General features: G+C 42.2%; 1 protein-coding gene across 1 annotated transcript; it reads left to right on the plus strand.

The window, feature by feature from the left end:
* Positions 1-14928: 14928 nt before the first annotated feature.
* LOC120042304 (capping protein inhibiting regulator of actin dynamics-like) lies at positions 14929-19114 on the plus strand. Its single transcript, XM_038987127.1, has 3 exons — positions 14929-16841; positions 17506-17627; positions 17923-19114. The coding sequence occupies exons 2-3, from the start codon at positions 17545-17547 to the stop codon at positions 18503-18505; spliced, it is 666 nt and encodes a 221-aa protein (XP_038843055.1). The 5' UTR covers positions 14929-16841; positions 17506-17544; the 3' UTR covers positions 18506-19114.
* Positions 19115-19912: the final 798 nt, after the last annotated feature.

Below are 19912 nucleotides of genomic sequence, written 5' to 3' on the forward strand. Positions count from 1 at the left end.
GAATTATACGTCTTATTTATTTATTGTCCTATCATGGGGAACTACATTTTTAAAATAAATTATATCTAATTATTTATTATCCTATTTTAATGGTACGGTCCATGGCCCTATACCCTAGACACCCACATGAGTGGCCCAGATACTAAGGAGAAGTCCCTAACTGTTTTATGTGCATGCTGTAAACGGTCTGTATGCAGCCAAAATGAGGACAGGGACCATGAGCAGCACTGCCCCCTCAAGATTCTGAGCCTGCTTGGCAGGGTTGGTCCTGCAAAGCCAAAGCCCCCTAAAGGGAGAGCATAATAAACAAGGAAATTCTCAAAGCTGCTAATGAGAACCTTGACGACCTTGTACCTAGCCGGTGGGGATTCCGGTGGGGTGCCCCCACCCAGGCAGTGGCAGTGCTGGCAACACTAGCTGCAGTAACCCATGGGGAGGGGGTCACACTCGGACATTCAGAGAGGGGGTATATTATTGTGGCCCTGGTGGCACGAAACCAATCGGACTGCATGGAGATGCTTGGGAACATGGTCAAAATGGATGACCGTATTGTGGGTGTTTCAGGAAGAAGGTGTACATTTGACCTCCATCATCTAGGATGTGACAATGGTAAATAAATCTCTACATTTATGCTCATTTTTTGCGCGGTCTTGCAGGCCTTCTCATGCAGCTGCAACTGCAAGTACATTTGTAAATCATGACCCATCTTGAGTTGGGCTCTGGGATGGTGCAATTGTTGAGAGGGTGAGCTTATGGTTGTGTGGGGGTAAGGGCTGAATGTGTGTGGGTGTATGTGTGTATCCCACAACTGTTGCGAAGGAAGAAGTAAAAGATGTTAGGGACTATAGAGGATGATTCACAGCAATATGTAATAAAAATCGAGGTGAGGGCGATGGAAATGCATTTGGCAATGGATCTGCTTCGGTTCGGTGGATGGTGCTGTGTGCACTTTTCGAAGGATGGATCCCAGTCGGTTCGGGGCTGTGCGATGCGGGGGGTCGGGGGTGGTCTGCCGGGCATTGGGATGACAACCCAACTCGAGATGGGGGCTTTTGGCGGGTGGAATAGTGGGGACCAATTGGAGGTTTGCTTAGTGGAGATGCAAATGTCATGGTACAACTATATAGACACGCAATCATTATGTTACTTTTTAATAGGACGTTTACAAACATATTTTGATAAAAATAATTGAAAGGTGTGTCTCATTATGGTAAGTGGTGAAATAAGTATAGCCAGTTACAATTGTAATGGCTTAGCAGATAATAAGAAAAGACGATCAGTATTTACCTGGCTAAAAGAGAAGGATTATAATATCTATTGTTTACAGGAAACCCATTCGACAGTTTTAGATGAAGTTTTGTGGAAAAAGAACTGGGGGGGCAAAATATATTTCTCCCATGGGCAAAGAAATTCAAAAGGGGTGATGGTTTTAATTAATAATAACTTTGATCCAAATGTGCAACTTGTCCAAACAGATCCTCAAGGTAGATGGATTATTTTAAATATGTTATTGGACAATAAACATATATGGCTTATTAACCTATACGGTCCGAATAATGATGATCCAAGCTTCTTTGACAATATATATAAGAATGTATCAACTCTACAAGCAACACTAGACTCTATTATTATAGTGGGAGATTTTAATACGGTCTTAAATACCTCTATGGACCGGAAAGGAAATCACACTACAAACTATCACCCTCAGGCACTTAAGGAAATCAGGAATGTCATGGATGTATTGGAATTAGTGGATATATGGAGACTTAAATACCCTGACCTAGTGAGATATACATGGCGGAGGCTTAATCAAGCTAGTCGCCTTGACTACTTTCTTATATCATTCTCTCTGGCACCAAAAGTTAAAAAGTGTTTGATAGGGGACAGAATGCGGTCGGACCATCACATAATTGGCATATATATTACTCTTACAGAATTTCCACGTGGGCGAGGATATTGGAAATTTAATCAAAGCCTACTAGATGATAAATTGTTTAGAACTAGGACAGAAGAATTTATAACTGACTTTTTTAGACATAACATAGGTACAGCAGATCCCCATATTGTATGGGACACTTTTAAGTGTGCCTTTAGAGGCCATGCAATTCAGTACTCATCTATAAAACAAAAGCAATTTCGATCAAAAGAGTCCATATTAACAAAGGAAATTGAAGGACTAACAGTACAGTTAGATAACAATAAAAACGGTACCATAGAGGCACAGAATAAGTTAGAGAAAAAACAAAAAGAAATGGAGGAACTTATTCAAGAAAGATTCAGTGTAATATATTACAAAAATAAAGCGAACTGGATGGAATATGGGGAAAAATGCACCAAATTCTTTTTCAATCGTCAATATAGAAATGCTACCAAAAAAAACGTATTAAAACTTGTTACAAATGATGGAGTCATGCATGATTCACCAAATTATATTTTGAAAGAGGAAGTAAAGTACTTTAAGAATATATTTTCGTTTCAGGCTCCTCCATCTCCACTAACTGAAACTAATTGTATGGATTTTTTCCCTAATAATAATGTAAAATTAACATCTGTACAGAAAGACTCATGTGAAGGCCTAATTACAGAGGAGGAACTACTTGATGCAATTGGGGCCTTTAAGGATGGGAAAACTCCAGGACTGGATGGCATACCAGTGGAAGTATACAAACATTTTTTTGATATACTCAAAGGACCATTATTAGCTTGTTTTAACCACTCCTATATAAATGATATATTATCAGACACGCAACAAGAAGGTGTGATATCATTATTACTGAAACAGGACCCAAGTGGTATATATAAAGATCCAGTCCATTTAAAAAAATTGGAGACCTCTTACACTTCAGTGTTGTGATGCAAAAATCCTAGCAAAATGCTTGGCGCATAGAATAAAAAAAGTTTTGTCAGATATTATTCATCCTAATCAGACAGGTTTTTTACATGGACGATACATTGGAGATAATATAAGGCAAGTACTGGAAACAATGGAACACTATGAAATATCGGGGACACCAGGCCTGGTTTTCATAGCTGATTTTGAAAAGGCTTTTGATAAAGTACGACTGGAGTTTATATATAAATGCCTAGAATATTTCAATTTTGGGGAATCTCTTATAAAATGGGTAAAAATTATGTATAGTAACCCTAGGTGTAAAATAGTAAATAATGGCTACATCTCAGAAAGTTTTAAACTATCTAGAGGAGTAAAACAAGGTTGTCCACTATCGGCATATCTATTTATTATTGCCATCGAAATGTTAGCTGTTAAAATTAGATCAAACATTAATATTAAGGGATTAGAAATCCAGGGCCTAAAAACTAAGGTGTCATTGTACGCTGATGATTCATGTTTTCTTTTAAAACCACAACTAGAATCTCTCCACGGCCTCTTAGAGGATCTAGATACATTTGCTATCCTCTCTGGATTAAAACCAAATTATGATAAATGTACTATATTACGTATTGGATCACAAAAAAATACACATTTTACATTGCCATGTAGTTTACCAATTAAATGGTCTGACGGTGATGTGGACATACTCGGTATACAAATCCCAAAAGAAAGAAATGATCTCACTCCAATAAATTTTTATAGAAAGTTAGCAAAAATAGATAAGATCTTGCTACCATGGAAAGGAAAATACCTGTCTATTTGTGGGAAAATCACCCTGATTAACTCTTTAATCATATCACAGTTTACCTATTTGCTTATGGTTTTGCCTACACCTAGTGACCTGCTTTTTAAATTATATGAACAAAAAATATTCAATTTTATTTGGAACGGCAAGCCAGATAAAATTAAAAGGGCCTATTTATATAACGAATATGAATTCGGAGGGCAGAAATTATTAAATATTAAAGCATTAGACCTCTCACTAAAGGCATCAGTCATACAAAAGTTATACTTAAATCCAAACTGGTTCTCTAGTAGATTGGTACGAATGTCTCATCCTATGTTCAAGAAGGACCTTTTTCCCTTTATTCAGATTACACCTGCTCACTTTCGGTTGCTTGAAAAGGAAATAATTTCCAAAATATCTTTATTTTTTAAACAAGCCTTAGAAAGTTGGTTGCAATTTCAGCTTAATCCACCTGAAAGGACGGAACAAATAGTACAACAAATCTTGTGGTTAAATTCAAATATAGTAATTGATAAAAAAACTGTATTTATCGAAGAAATGTTTAAAAAAGGTATAATTTTTGTGAATGATATCATAAATAGGACTGGTGGAGTAATGTCACACATGCAGCTAACACAGACATATGGAAATGTCTGCTCTACCCAAAATTACAACCAATTAATTGCGGCATTACCACAAAAATGGAAGAGGCAGGTGGAAGGGGATAAAAGTAAGGAACTTGTATGTCGGCCTTATATTAAAGAACATAAATGGTTAAAGAAAAGTGTGATAAATAAAAACATATACCAATTTCATTTAAGGACCAAAAAACTTACAGCTGTGCCATATAAATTGCAAAATAGTTGGGAAGAGATTTTCGATGTACCCATTCCATGGCACATGGTTTATGAATTGATACGCAAAACAACGCCGGATTCAAAACTTCGAATTTTTCAATTTAAATTATTGTACAAAATTCTTGCAACTAATAGAATGTTATATATGTGGGGGATACAATCTTCCCAGCTCTGTAGATTCTGCTGTGAGGAGGCAGAGTCATTAGACCATTTATTTTGGTATTGTCCGCATGTAGCTCGTTTTTGGTCACAGGTCCAGGAATGGTTGAAGAATTGCAACATTTGCGTAGAACTAACGCTACAGATAGCAATACTGGGGGATTTGAAAAGCCATAGTCAATCAATCAATAATATAATTATTATTTTAGCAAAAATGTTTATTTTTAATTTACAATCCGTGGAAGCTATGAGAATAGGACGATTCAAATCTTTTGTGAAGCATCACAGCACAGTTGAAAAATATATGGCAAATAAAAATCCGAAATGGATGATTTTGGAAGATAGATGGGAAAGGTTGAGTGGAGCTGAAGGGTGGGACTAATAACAAGATAAACAATGTAGGGCATACGGGATCTGTGTATAGGTGCGGAGCTATTGTGAAATAGCACAGTTACAAGTGGAAATCAAACTGGATGGACAACAGAAATAGAGGAAGGACTAAGAACAAACAAGAGAGAACTATTATAAAGTAGACTGTGTCTGTAAAATGTGTATAAGATGTATAAATTGAAGGTAAAAACAGAAATGTTTATCAGTTTACTCCAATTGGGGGATCGGTGGTAGGGTTTGCGGGGAATAATAATAAAGGTATACTCCTTAAAAAAAGTATGTATGTCTATGTAGGTATGTGTATGTATATATGTGTATATGTATGCATACGTGAATGGATATATATATTTACCCAAAAAAATATGGGGGATTGGAAATGATGCAGACAATTACATTGGAAGCAACATTCTTTCCGCAATATTAAGCTATTTAGCCAACTAGCTTTTAGCCTAACCAGCGTAGCCAACCAGCTAACATGAGCTATTTAGCCAACTAGCTATTAGCCTAACCAGCGTAGCCAACCAGCTAACGTTAGCTATTTAGCCAACTAGCTATTACATTTAACATTTAACATTAACATATATAGCCCATCTATAATTTTGTCCAAACAACTACCTCTTTCCCTACTGTATTTATTTATTTAGCTCCTTTGCACCCCATTATTTCTATCTCTACTTTGCACATTCTACCACTGCAAATCTACCATTCCAGTGTTTTACTTGCTATATTGTATTTACTTCGCCACCATGGCCTTTTTTTTGCCTTCACCTCCCTTATCTCACCTCACTTGCTCACATTGTATATAGACTTATTTTTCTACTGTATTATTGACTGTATGTTTGTTTTACTCCATGTGTAACTCTGTGTTGTTGTATGTGTCGAACTGCTTTGTTTTATCTTGGCCAGGTCGCAGTTGTAAATGAGAACTTGTTCTCAACTGGCCGACTTGGTTAAATAAAGGGGAAATAAATAACACATAATAATACAAAAATGTAGCAGCAGTATAGACCTAGTCTGTTCATTATATACATCTACATGATGTATTGTTACACCATGTAGGAGCAGTATAGACCTAGTCTGTTCATTATATACATCTACATGATGTATTGTTACACCATGTAGGAGCAGTATAGACCTAGTCTGTTCATAATATACATCTACATGATGTATTGTTACACCATGTAGGAGCAGTATAGACCTAGTCTGTTCATTATATACATCTACATGATGTATTGTTACACCATGTAGGAGCAGTATAGACCTAGTCTGTTCATTATATACATCTACATGATGTATTGTTACACCATGTAGGAGCAGTATAGACCTACAGTGGCTAGTAATGAAATTACGAGTTTTAATCACTTAATAATTCACAAACAAAATATATATCAGAAAAATCACAAGAACTAATTGTTAGCTCCAACATTACTTGTTACTTCTGTGAACTTTCATTATCCTCCCTCCTCACAAATCCAAATGTGAAAATATCTGAAAGTTATGTAGGTTTTTGGTAACGGAATTACAAGGCACAAGTCAATATTCCTTAAACGATTTCTCCAAACCAAAATGTAAGTGTTGATATTAGTAGTCAGGGGTCTTTACGTCAACATTATTATTTTTAATGTAATTCTGATATTTGACCTTTTATGACTTTTTCTGGTGATCTGGCCTTTCCAGCTTCAGTCTGAATCACACCCATGATGAGAGGAGGTTTACTGGACACACAGGGAGAAACTACAGTCTGAATCACACCCATGATGAGAGGAGGTTTACTGGACACACAGGGAGAAACTACAGTCTGAATCAGCCATGATGAGAGGAGGTTTACTGGACACACAGGGAGAAACTACAGTCTGAATCACCCCCATGATGAGAGGAGGTTTACTGGACACACAGGGAGAAACTACAGTCTGAATCACACCCATGATGAGAGGAGGTTTACTGGACACACAGGGAGAAACTACAGTCTGAATCACACCCATGATGAGAGGAGGTTTACTGGACACACAGGGAGAAACTACAGTCTGAATCACACCCACGATGAGAGGAGGTTTACTGGACACACAGGGAGAAACTACAGTCTGAATCACCCCCATGATGAGAGGAGGTTTACTGGACACACAGGGAGAAACTACAGTCTGAATCATACCCATGATGAGAGGAGGTTTACTGGACACACAGGGATAAACTACAGTCTGAATCACACCCATGATGAGAGGAGGTTTACTGGACACACAGGGAGAAACTACAGTCTGAATCACACCCATGATGAGAGGAGGTTTACTGGACACACAGGGAGAAACTACAGTCTGAATCATACCCATGATGAGAGGAGGTTTACTGGACACACAGGGAGAAACTACAGTCTGAATCACCCCCATGATGAGAGGAGGTTTACTGGACACACAGGGAGAAACTACAGTCTGAATCACACTCATGATGAGAGGAGGTTTACTGGACACACAGGGAGAAACTACAGTCTGAATCACCCCCATGATGAGAGGAGGTTTACTGGACACACAGGGAGAAACTACAGTCTGAATCACACCCATGATGAGAGGAGGTTTACTGGACACACAGGGAGAAACTACAGTCTGAATCACACCCATGATGAGAGGAGGTTTACTGGACACACAGGGAGAAACTACAGTCTGAATCACACCCATGATGAGAGGAGGTTTACTGGACACACAGGGAGAAACTACAGTCTGAATCACACCCATGATGAGAGGAGGTTTACTGGACACACAGGGAGAAACTACAGTCTGAATCACACCCATGATGAGAGGAGGTTTACTGGACACACAGGGAGAAACTACAGTCTGAATCACATCCATAATGAGAGGAGGTTTACTGGACACACAGGGAGAAACTACAGTCTGAATCACACCCATGATGAGAGGAGGTTTACTGGACACACAGGGAGACACTACAGTCTGAATCACACCCATGATGAGAGGAGGTTTACTGGACACACAGGGAGACACTACAGTCTGAATCACACCCACGATGAGAGGAGGTTTACTGGACACACAGGGAGAAACTACAGTCTGAATCACACCCATGATGAGAGGAGGTTTACTGGACACACAGGGAGACACTACAGTCTGAATCACACCCACGATGAGAGGAGGTTTACTGGACACACAGGGAGAAACTACAGTCTGAATCACACCCACTGATGAGAGGAGGTTTACTGGACACACAGGGAGAAACTACAGTCTGAATCACACCCATGATGAGAGGAGGTTTACTGGACACACAGGGAGAAACTACAGTCTGAATCACCCCCATGATGAGAGGAGGTTTACTGGACACACAGGGAGAAACTACAGTCTGAATCACCCCCATGATGAGAGGAGGTTTACTGGACACACAGGGAGAAACTACAGTCTGAATCACCCCCATGATGAGAGGAGGTTTACTGGACACACAGGGAGAAACTACAGTCTGAATCACCCCCATGATGAGAGGAGGTTTACTGGACACACAGGGAGAAACTACAGTCTGAATCACCCCCATGATGAGAGGAGGTTTACTGGACACACAGGGAGAAACTACAGTCTGAATCACCCCCATGATGAGAGGAGGTTTACTGGACACACAGGGAGAAACTACAGTCTGAATCACACCCATGATGAGAGGAGGTTTACTGGACACACAGGGAGAAACTACAGTCTGAATCACACCCATGATGAAAGGAGGTTTACTGGACACACAGGGAGAAACTACAGTCTGAATCAGCCATGATGAGAGGAGGTTTACTGGACACACAGGGAGAAACTACAGTCTGAATCACACCCATGATGAGAGGAGGTTTACTGGACACACAGGGAGAAACTACAGTCTGAATCACACCCATGATGAGAGGAGGTATACTGGACACACAGGGAGAAACTACAGTCTGAATCAGCCATGATGAGAGGAGGTTTACTGGACACACAGGGAGAAACTACAGTCTGAATCATACCCATGATGAGAGGAGGTTTACTGGACACACAGGGAGAAACTACAGTCTGAATCACCCCCATGATGAGAGGAGGTTTACTGGACACACAGGGAGAAACTACAGTCTGAATCACACTCATGATGAGAGGAGGTTTACTGGACACACAGGGAGAAACTACAGTCTGAATCACCCCCATGATGAGAGGAGGTTTACTGGACACACAGGGAGAAACTACAGTCTGAATCACACCCATGATGAGAGGAGGTTTACTGGACACACAGGGAGAAACTACAGTCTGAATCACACCCATGATGAGAGGAGGTTTACTGGACACACAGGGAGAAACTACAGTCTGAATCACACCCATGATGAGAGGAGGTTTACTGGACACACAGGGAGAAACTACAGTCTGAATCACACCCATGATGAGAGGAGGTTTACTGGACACACAGGGAGAAACTACAGTCTGAATCACACCCATGATGAGAGGAGGTTTACTGGACACACAGGGAGAAACTACAGTCTGAATCACATCCATAATGAGAGGAGGTTTACTGGACACACAGGGAGAAACTACAGTCTGAATCACACCCATGATGAGAGGAGGTTTACTGGACACACAGGGAGACACTACAGTCTGAATCACACCCATGATGAGAGGAGGTTTACTGGACACACAGGGAGACACTACAGTCTGAATCACACCCACGATGAGAGGAGGTTTACTGGACACACAGGGAGAAACTACAGTCTGAATCACACCCATGATGAGAGGAGGTTTACTGGACACACAGGGAGACACTACAGTCTGAATCACACCCACGATGAGAGGAGGTTTACTGGACACACAGGGAGAAACTACAGTCTGAATCACACCCATGATGAGAGGAGGTTTACTGGACACACAGGGAGAAACTACAGTCTGAATCACACCCATGATGAGAGGAGGTTTACTGGACACACAGGGAGAAACTACAGTCTGAATCACCCCCATGATGAGAGGAGGTTTACTGGACACACAGGGAGAAACTACAGTCTGAATCACCCCCATGATGAGAGGAGGTTTACTGGACACACAGGGAGAAACTACAGTCTGAATCACCCCCATGATGAGAGGAGGTTTACTGGACACACAGGGAGAAACTACAGTCTGAATCACCCCCATGATGAGAGGAGGTTTACTGGACACACAGGGAGAAACTACAGTCTGAATCACCCCCATGATGAGAGGAGGTTTACTGGACACACAGGGAGAAACTACAGTCTGAATCACCCCCATGATGAGAGGAGGTTTACTGGACACACAGGGAGAAACTACAGTCTGAATCACCCCCATGATGAGAGGAGGTTTACTGGACACACAGGGAGAAACTACAGTCTGAATCACACCCATGATGAGAGGAGGTTTACTGGACACACAGGGAGAAACTACAGTCTGAATCACACCCATGATGAAAGGAGGTTTACTGGACACACAGGGAGAAACTACAGTCTGAATCAGCCATGATGAGAGGAGGTTTACTGGACACACAGGGAGAAACTACAGTCTGAATCACACCCATGATGAGAGGAGGTTTACTGGACACACAGGGAGAAACTACAGTCTGAATCACACCCATGATGAGAGGAGGTATACTGGACACACAGGGAGAAACTACAGTCTGAATCAGCCATGATGAGAGGAGGTTTACTGGACACACAGGGAGAAACTACAGTCTGAATCACCCCCATGATGAGAGGAGGTTTACTGGACACACAGGGAGAAACTACAGTCTGAATCACACCCATGATGAGAGGAGGTTTACTGGACACACAGGGAGAAACTACAGTCTGAATCACCCCCATGATGAGAGGAGGTTTACTGGACACACAGGGAGAAACTACAGTCTGAATCACCCCCATGATGAGAGGAGGTATACTGGACACACAGGGAGAAACTACAGTCTGAATCACACCCATGATGAGAGGAGGTTTACTGGACACACAGGGAGACACTACAGTCTGAATCACACCCATGATGAGAGGAGGTTTACTGGACACACAGGGAGAAACTACAGTCTGAATCACCCCCATGATGAGAGGAGGTTATACTGGACACACAGGGAGAAACTACAGTCTGAATCACACCCATGATGAGAGGAGGTTTACTGGACACACAGGGAGACACTACAGTCTGAATCACACCCATGATGAGAGGAGGTTTACTGGACACACAGGGAGACACTACAGTCTGAATCACACCCATGATGAGAGGAGGTTTACTGGACACACAGGGAGACACTACAGTCTGAATCACACCCATGATGAGAGGAGGTTTACTGGACACACAGGGAGACACTACAGTCTGAATCACACCCATGATGAGAGGAGGTTTACTGGACACACAGGGAGACACTACAGTCTGAATCACACCCATGATGAGAGGAGGTTTACTGGACACACAGGGAGAAACTACAGTCTGAATCACACCCATGATGAGAGGAGGTTTACTGGACACACAGGGAGAAACTACAGTCTGAATCACACCCATGATGAGAGGAGGTTTACTGGACACACAGGGAGAAACTACAGTCTGAATCACACCCATGATGAGAGGAGGTTTACTGGACACACAGGGAGAAACTACAGTCTGAATCACACCCATGATGAGAGGAGGTTTACTGGACACACAGGGAGAAACTACAGTCTGAATCACACCCATGATGAGAGGAGGTTTACTGGACACACAGGGAGAAACTACAGTCTGAATCACACCCATGATGAGAGGAGGTTTACTGGACACACAGGGAGAAACTACAGTCTGAATCACACCCATGATGAGAGGAGGTTTACTGGACACACAGGGAGAAACTACAGTCTGAATCACACCCATGATGAGAGGAGGTTTACTGGACACACAGGGAGAAACTACAGTCTGAATCACACCCATGATGAGAGGAGGTTTACTGGACACACAGGGAGAAACTACAGTCTGAATCACACCCATGATGAGAGGAGGTTTACTGGACACACAGGGAGAAACTACAGTCTGAATCACACCCATGATGAGAGGAGGTTTACTGGACACACAGGGAGAAACTACAGTCTGAATCACACCCATGATGAGAGGAGGTTTACTGGACACACAGGGAGAAACTACAGTCTGAATCACACCCATGATGAGAGGAGGTTTACTGGACACACAGGGAGAAACTACAGTCTGAATCACACCCATGATGAGAGGAGGTTTACTGGACACACAGGGAGAAACTACAGTCTGAATCACACCCATGATGAGAGGAGGTTTACTGGACACACAGGGAGAAACTACAGTCTGAATCACACCCATGATGAGAGGAGGTTTACTGGACACACAGGGAGAAACTACAGTCTGAATCACACCCATGATGAGAGGAGGTTTACTGGACACACAGGGAGACACTACAGTCTGAATCACACCCATGATGAGAGGAGGTTTACTGGACACACAGGGAGACACTACAGTCTGAATCACACCCATGATGAGAGGAGGTTTACTGGACACACAGGGAGACACTACAGTCTGAATCACACCCATGATGAGAGGAGGTTTACTGGACACACAGGGAGAAACTACAGTCTGAATCACACCCATGATGAGAGGAGGTTTACTGGACACACAGGGAGAAACTACAGTCTGAATCACACCCATGATGAGAGGAGGTTTACTGGACACACAGGGAGAAACTACAGTCTGAATCACACCCATGATGAGAGGAGGTTTACTGGACACACAGGGAGAAACTACAGTCTGAATCACACCCATGATGAGAGGAGGTTTACTGGACACACAGGGAGAAACTACAGTCTGAATCACACCCATGATGAGAGGAGGTTTACTGGACACACAGGGAGAAACTACAGTCTGAATCACACCCATGATGAGAGGAGGTTTACTGGACACACAGGGAGAAACTACAGTCTGAATCACACCCATGATGAGAGGAGGTTTACTGGACACACAGGGAGAAACTACAGTCTGAATCACACCCATGATGAGAGGAGGTTTACTGGACACACAGGGAGAAACTACAGTCTGAATCACACCCATGATGAGAGGAGGTTTACTGGACACACAGGGAGAAACTACAGTCTGAATCACACCCATGATGAGAGGAGGTTTACTGGACACACAGGGAGAAACTACAGTCTGAATCACACCCACGATGAGAGGAGGTTTACTGGACACACAGGGAGAAACTACAGTCTGAATCACACCCATGATGAGAGGAGGTTTACTGGACACACAGGGAGAAACTACAGTCTGAATCACACCCATGATGAGAGGAGGTTTACTGGACACACAGGGAGAAACTACAGTCTGAATCACACCCATGATGAGAGGAGGTTTACTGGACACACAGGGAGAAACTACAGTCTGAATCACACCCATGATGAGAGGAGGTTTACTGGACACACAGGGAGAAACTACAGTCTGAATCACACCCATGATGAGAGGAGGTTTACTGGACACACAGGGAGAAACTACAGTCTGAATCACACCCATGATGAGAGGAGGTTTACTGGACACACAGGGAGAAACTACAGTCTGAATCACACCCATGATGAGAGGAGGTTTACTGGACACACAGGGAGAAACTACAGTCTGAATCACCCCATGATGAGAGGAGGTTTACTGGACACACAGGGAGAAACTACAGTCTGAATCACACCCATGATGAGAGGAGGTTTACTGGACACACAGGGAGAAACTACAGTCTGAATCACCCCCATGATGAGAGGAGGTTTACTGGACACACAGGGAGAAACTACAGTCTGAATCACACCCATGATGAGAGGAGGTTTACTGGACACACAGGGAGAAACTACAGTCTGAATCACACCCATGATGAGAGGAGGTTTACTGGACACACAGGGAGAAACTACAGTCTGAATCACACCCATGATGAGAGGAGGTATACTGGACACACAGGGAGAAACTACAGTCTGAATCACACCCATGATGAGAGGAGGTTTACTGGACACACAGGGAGAAACTACAGTCTGAATCACACCCATGATGAGAGGAGGTTTACTGGACACACAGGGAGAAACTACAGTCTGAATCACACCATGATGAGAGGAGGTTTACTGGACACACAGGGAGAAACTACAGTCTGAATCACACCCATGATGAGAGGAGGTTTACTGGACACACAGGGAGAAACTACAGTCTGAATCACACCCATGATGAGAGGAGGTTTACTGGACACACAGGGAGAAACTACAGTCTGAATCACACCCATGATGAGAGGAGGTTTACTGGACACACAGGGAGAAACTACAGTCTGAATCACACCCACTGATGAGAGGAGGTTTACTGGACACACAGGGAGAAACTACAGTCTGAATCACACCCATGATGAGAGGAGGTTTACTGGACACACAGGGAGAAACTACAGTCTGAATCACACCCATGATGAGAGGAGGTTTACTGGACACACAGGGAGAAACTACAGTCTGAATCACCCCCATGATGAGAGGAGGTTTACTGGACACACAGGGAGACACTACAGTCTGAATCACACCCACGATGAGAGGAGGTTTACTGGACACACAGGGAGAAACTACAGTCTGAATCACCCCCATGATGAGAGGAGGTTTACTGGACACACAGGGAGAAACTACAGTCTGAATCACACCCATGATGAGAGGAGGTTTACTGGACACACAGGGAGAAACTACAGTCTGAATCACACCCATGATGAGAGGAGGTTTACTGGACACACAGGGAGACACTACAGTCTGAATCACACCCACGATGAGAGGAGGTTTACTGGACACACAGGGAGAAACTACAGTCTGAATCACACCCATGATGAGAGGAGGTTTACTGGACACACAGGGAGAAACTACAGTCTGAATCACCCCCATGATGAGAGGAGGTTTACTGGACACACAGGGAGACACTACAGTCTGAATCACACCCATGATGAGAGGAGGTTTACTGGACACACAGGGAGAAACTACAGTCTGAATCACACCCATGATGAGACTACCTTTAAAGGTTTGGTATTTGTTAGTGTTTAGGTTAGAGTCAGTTTCAAGTTTTGGCCAGACGGGCTGTCAATGGGATGTTGGTCTGAAAAGTCCATTTAGTCTTTCCCTTCTCAAACCTGTCCTCCCCCTAACCAGTTCATATCATGTATTCCTCCACCAGCACACCTCATTCACTAATCAGAGGTTTGATAATTAGTTGACCAGTGGTACAAAGGGGACTGGATCTAGGTGAACTATGTGGAGTGTCTTCCAGGGACAGTACAGTACAGACTGACAAGATTACAACAGTGTAGTTTACTCAACTCATTCAAACTATCATGACTATTGTTTAGAGAGAAGATCTGCACAAGGGCATAAAGTGTAAGATATAGCAAGAGAGGACAATATGGTGCAAGGCAGCCAAAGTGGAATCAAAAGTCATAGGCCTAATCATCAATCAAATATGAACTATAAAACCAAAATATAATCTACATATAAAGACAACATGTCATCTACATGTGTTATAGAAAAGCTCCCTTCTCACATCCCAGGTCACATATAAAGACACCATGTCATCTACATGTGTTATAGAAAAGCTCCCTTCTCACATCCCAGGTCATGTTTGGACTAGAACGTGACAACTCAACGGGCTATGCGCATCTCCCCAATAGCCGACAGACAACTTTCCTGAGTGCAATGTCATTAATGTGACAGATATGTGTACAGTATAATAAGCATAGCGAAGAAGAAAAATATCCTACTTCTGACGCACAGCAGAGACATCGCTGCTGAGATTTCCCCTGGAGCAAGAGTCCCTCAAGAATTTACAAACACTCATTGCGTTTCAATGAATGTACTCCCCAAACGCTTGTTGCATCGTAAACTATCCTCGCAGTCCCTTGGGAGTTCAGCGGATGGATGATGCGCCGCTGCCATTTACTTGGATGAGAAGTTGGACGAACGCTCCTCCAGCTGACGGTACGCAATGGTGGAGAACTACAGCGTGGTGATGTGTCGTTCACGAACGAACGGATCTTTTTGAACGGATCTTTTTGTTGAACGTCTGGAGCCGCATTGCATCGGTGAAAGAGCCATTCATCTGTCTCTCTGATTTGCATACTGCTACTAGTGCTTGTTGAGCTCAGAACAACGTTTTTCTACAGATAAGTTACAACATCATTATCTAAAGGGGGTGAATCCTCACTGCAGAAACAATAAATAGTGTGGAGAGCGGGTCAATCTGGTCCACGAGGATTTATTTCATGCTTAAAAACGAATTCTTCATTTTTTACCCGCATTTCACGATCTGACTTAATGGTAGCCTACCTTTTGGCTTTTACATTGAATATTTGCAATTTTTTCATTGTTCTAGATTTATTTTAAGCATTTTAAAGGTAGATCCGTTTATGAGCCAAATGAACCCGCTCTTTTACTTGAACGGAGCCAAATGTGCCGGCTCACCGAATAGACTCAGAAAGCCCATCACTACTACAGCGGAGAGGTCAAATCCAAACAGAGCACCACAATCAACAGGCAGGCGGTTATTGGGATTTGACTGTCACAGGGACCAACTAATAAGAGGTTATAATTCATTGGAATTGTTGTGATTGTATGTTTGTCTGTACAGTTATGGCTGTCCTGTTATTATTTTGTGTCTTGATCAATAATGAGTAGCTAAACCATATCGACTTTTGGACACTGATGCGCAGGAGAACCCCTAGCTGTCAATCAAGCAGGCGCCGGTGAACGGATTATGACGCTCAAGCGTTCCAAATGACGCAACAATACAGTTCCAGAACAGAGAAAGTTAATGCCGAAGATGTTGTTCGGTTCCACACTAAAACTGCTGTTTGACAAGTGTGATTTGAGGTGAGTCAAATATTTACAAAAGTTTACAATACATTAACCATCCGCTAGCCTACTTAACCTATAATTCTGTCATGGTAAGATAACACATGTGAAAGTGAACGTAAATGTATTTGAAATATTTTTTATGCCATTATCTAGCTAGCCTTATAAAATACAATTATTAATTATGGAATTGTTTTTTTCTGTTGCTATCAATCAATCCATCTGTATTTACTCTTCTGTCTGTTTGTCTTGTTGACTTATCTGTCTGTCTGTCTGTGTACTGTCTAGCCAGCATATGCCAGAAAGGTTCTTTCACATAGGCTCATATTCACAAAGTCTCATAGAAGGAGTGCTGATCAATAATCCGTTTTGTCTTTTAAATCAAACTGAATACGTTTTGATGGACAGGAGGGGACCTGATCCTAGATCAGCACTCCTACCCTGAAACACTTTGTGAACACAATCCAGGTGTACTGTGATTATGAAGTTGTGATGAGGTATTATTATATTAGTCGGGCTGATGCATGATGGGTTGTAGGCTAGAGCTTGAGTACTGTAGTCTGAAGGCTGTTTCTGAATTCACTGACCTGGTGAGTAAATGTTGTGTACAATGGCGCCATCTAGTGACAGAAACATAGAAACACACATTGTTGCTGAACGAAGGCATCTCTTTATTTTCCAGAAATAAAACTTGTAGACCTTTCCTGCAGTCTCTGAGGAGATGGACACCTCTTCTTCTTCTGGACGATCTCCGTCTCCTACTGGGACTGTCTTCTTACCCCCTCCTATCATGTGGAACAGTCTGTAAGTCATTCATCACATAACCTAGCTCTGGTCCAGGGCATTATGTGCGGCTTGCTGAAGGAAGGCTCAGTGTCTGCAAGCTGTACTTAACGCCCTGGGCCAGAGCTACACATTACCCACCTCTGGCCATCATGGACAGTCAACTCATCACATTCACGTACTGTAAGTCACAGTTGAGTGAGTTGTGTGATTAAAGGCAGTTTAATTGATCAGAAGTTTCATTATTATTGTAATATTGTAGTAAATTGTCTGAGTTCACTTCCTAAATAATGTGTTGACATTCCTTCGCACCCAGCTACAAGCAGGCAGAGATGGAGGTTCAGTTCCTGAGGGAAGAGAAGAAGACCTGTACAGAGAAGGAAGCCCACATGCTTGAGTTGAGGGGGAAGGATCGAACGATCCGAAATCAGAAGAAGGAGATGGACAGACTTCAAGTGTGCCTCTGGGAGGAGGAAAAGAAGAAGAGGAATGGTGGAACGGAGAAGGACAAGATGATTGAACAATTACAGTCTGAGACAGACCATCTCAGAGCCCTTTTGAAAGATGAAAGGAGGAGAAGAAGAGTAGAAAGGGGTATTATGAAAGAGTGGAAGGCTGAGATCCTGAGACTGAGGGAGGCAGAGAGCCACAGGGAGGTAGAGAGACAGAGAGAAGCAGAGAGAAGCAGCGAGACAGAGAGAAGCAGAGAGGCAGAGAGAGCCACAGAATGGGAGAACCAGAGACAAATGCTGGAGATCAACAGACTCAAACAACTGCTGGAGCTGCTGATGGTGGACCTACAACTGGCCCACGTAAGACATGTCATTGTTATTATTAAAAGGCAGTGTATATTCACCCGGCTGAAAATGAATGGCAGCAGTATGCTAACCCAATGTTAACTTTTATGCCTTTCCTAAACGTTAACCCTTACCTTAACCTCACTGAAACTATACCTAACCTTTACCATAACCCAACCCTAGGTCCTAAACCTAACCTTCATTTATCTCAACCCCTACGCCTTTCTTCTGCCGGTTGAATATCCACTTCCTTATTAACGTCATTACTGTTGTTGTTGTTGACAACTGTATCTGTGCAGGTTGTAAATAATTGCATTAGTGAAACATCATTTGTAGGAGTAATTTCTACAAGCATAAACATCAGAGGCAACATTAAATTGCAACGGGAATTTCTCAAACCCCTAACTGAATGGGCAAGCTAGAACTGTGTGTTTGTATTTGTACACATTTTGGACATAATTGATTCCATAAAATGTCTCATAATTTTTTCAAACCATGTCAATACATTAATTGACAATGAATTGTCCAGATGAATTGATCAAAATGACCCTGCTATTGATGTTGTTCAGTGTTTGATTCAATTACCTAGGTCTAAGTTGTATTTCTATGTATCATTCTCTGCAAATGCTTTGAAAGTATGTCTTGGTCATAGATTATCACTAATTTAACCTTTTCAATTTAAGCAAGAGATAGAGAGATTGAGGCTATGGCAGAAAGTCATGGAGAATCAGCGACCAAGACTGGCCTGGAACAACAACCCTATTGAGACAGAAAGAGAGAGGGAAAGAGAGAGGGAAAAAGAGAAAGAAAGGGAGATGGAAAGGGAGAGAAAAGCAGAATTGGAAAGACAAGAAATGAAGAAGAAAGTGAAACAGGCAGAAGAAACGATAAAAGTGTTAGAACGAGAGATTGAGAGATTGAAAGAGACTGAAAAGGAAATCATATTTGAAAGAGAAAGACACATGCGTATTGCAGAGAATGAGAAAGTCAAACTGGTTAATGGAAAGGTGAAAGAGTTAGAGAGAGAGGTTGAGAGACTGAAAGAAGATATGACAAAAAAAGAGATTCAATACAAAATCAAATTTGAAAGAGCGAAAGAAGCGTATAGAAGACAGAATGAGAGAGTGAAACAGGTTAACCAAAATGTACTAGTGTTAGACAGAGAGGTTGCGAGAATGAAAGAAGAGATTAGATTGAAAGACGAGACTGAACCAGAGAGAACATTTGATAGAGACAGAGAGAGAGAAAATGATTGGAGACGAAGTGAAGAGGAGATGAAAAATAGAGTGGAGAGAGAGATGGAGATGGAGACAGCCCTCAATGACAAAAAGATGTCTGAATTGGAGGAAGTCTTCAATAAAATCAAGGAACAGCTGATAGAATTAGAAAATATGGAAACAGACAAATATAAATGGAAACAGAACCAAATGGACATGGAGGAGAAGATGGAGGGTGAGAACAACAAACAGAAAGAGGTAGAAAGAAAGAGAATGGAGAAAATACCAAAAC

The sequence above is a fragment of the Salvelinus namaycush genome, unplaced genomic scaffold, assembly GCF_016432855.1.
Source record: "Salvelinus namaycush isolate Seneca unplaced genomic scaffold, SaNama_1.0 Scaffold65, whole genome shotgun sequence".
NCBI classification, from domain to species: domain Eukaryota; kingdom Metazoa; phylum Chordata; class Actinopteri; order Salmoniformes; family Salmonidae; genus Salvelinus; species Salvelinus namaycush.

Bases quoted from the DNA above. Each gene is read 5' to 3' on its own strand.
- LOC120042304 (XM_038987127.1), top strand. From the start codon at position 17,545: ATGGACACCTCTTCTTCTTCTGGACGATCTCCGTCTCCTACTGGGACT. The intron at 17,628-17,922 runs GTAAGTCATTCA...CTTCGCACCCAG, and splicing joins CCTATCATGTGGAACAGTCT to CTACAAGCAGGCAGAGATGG.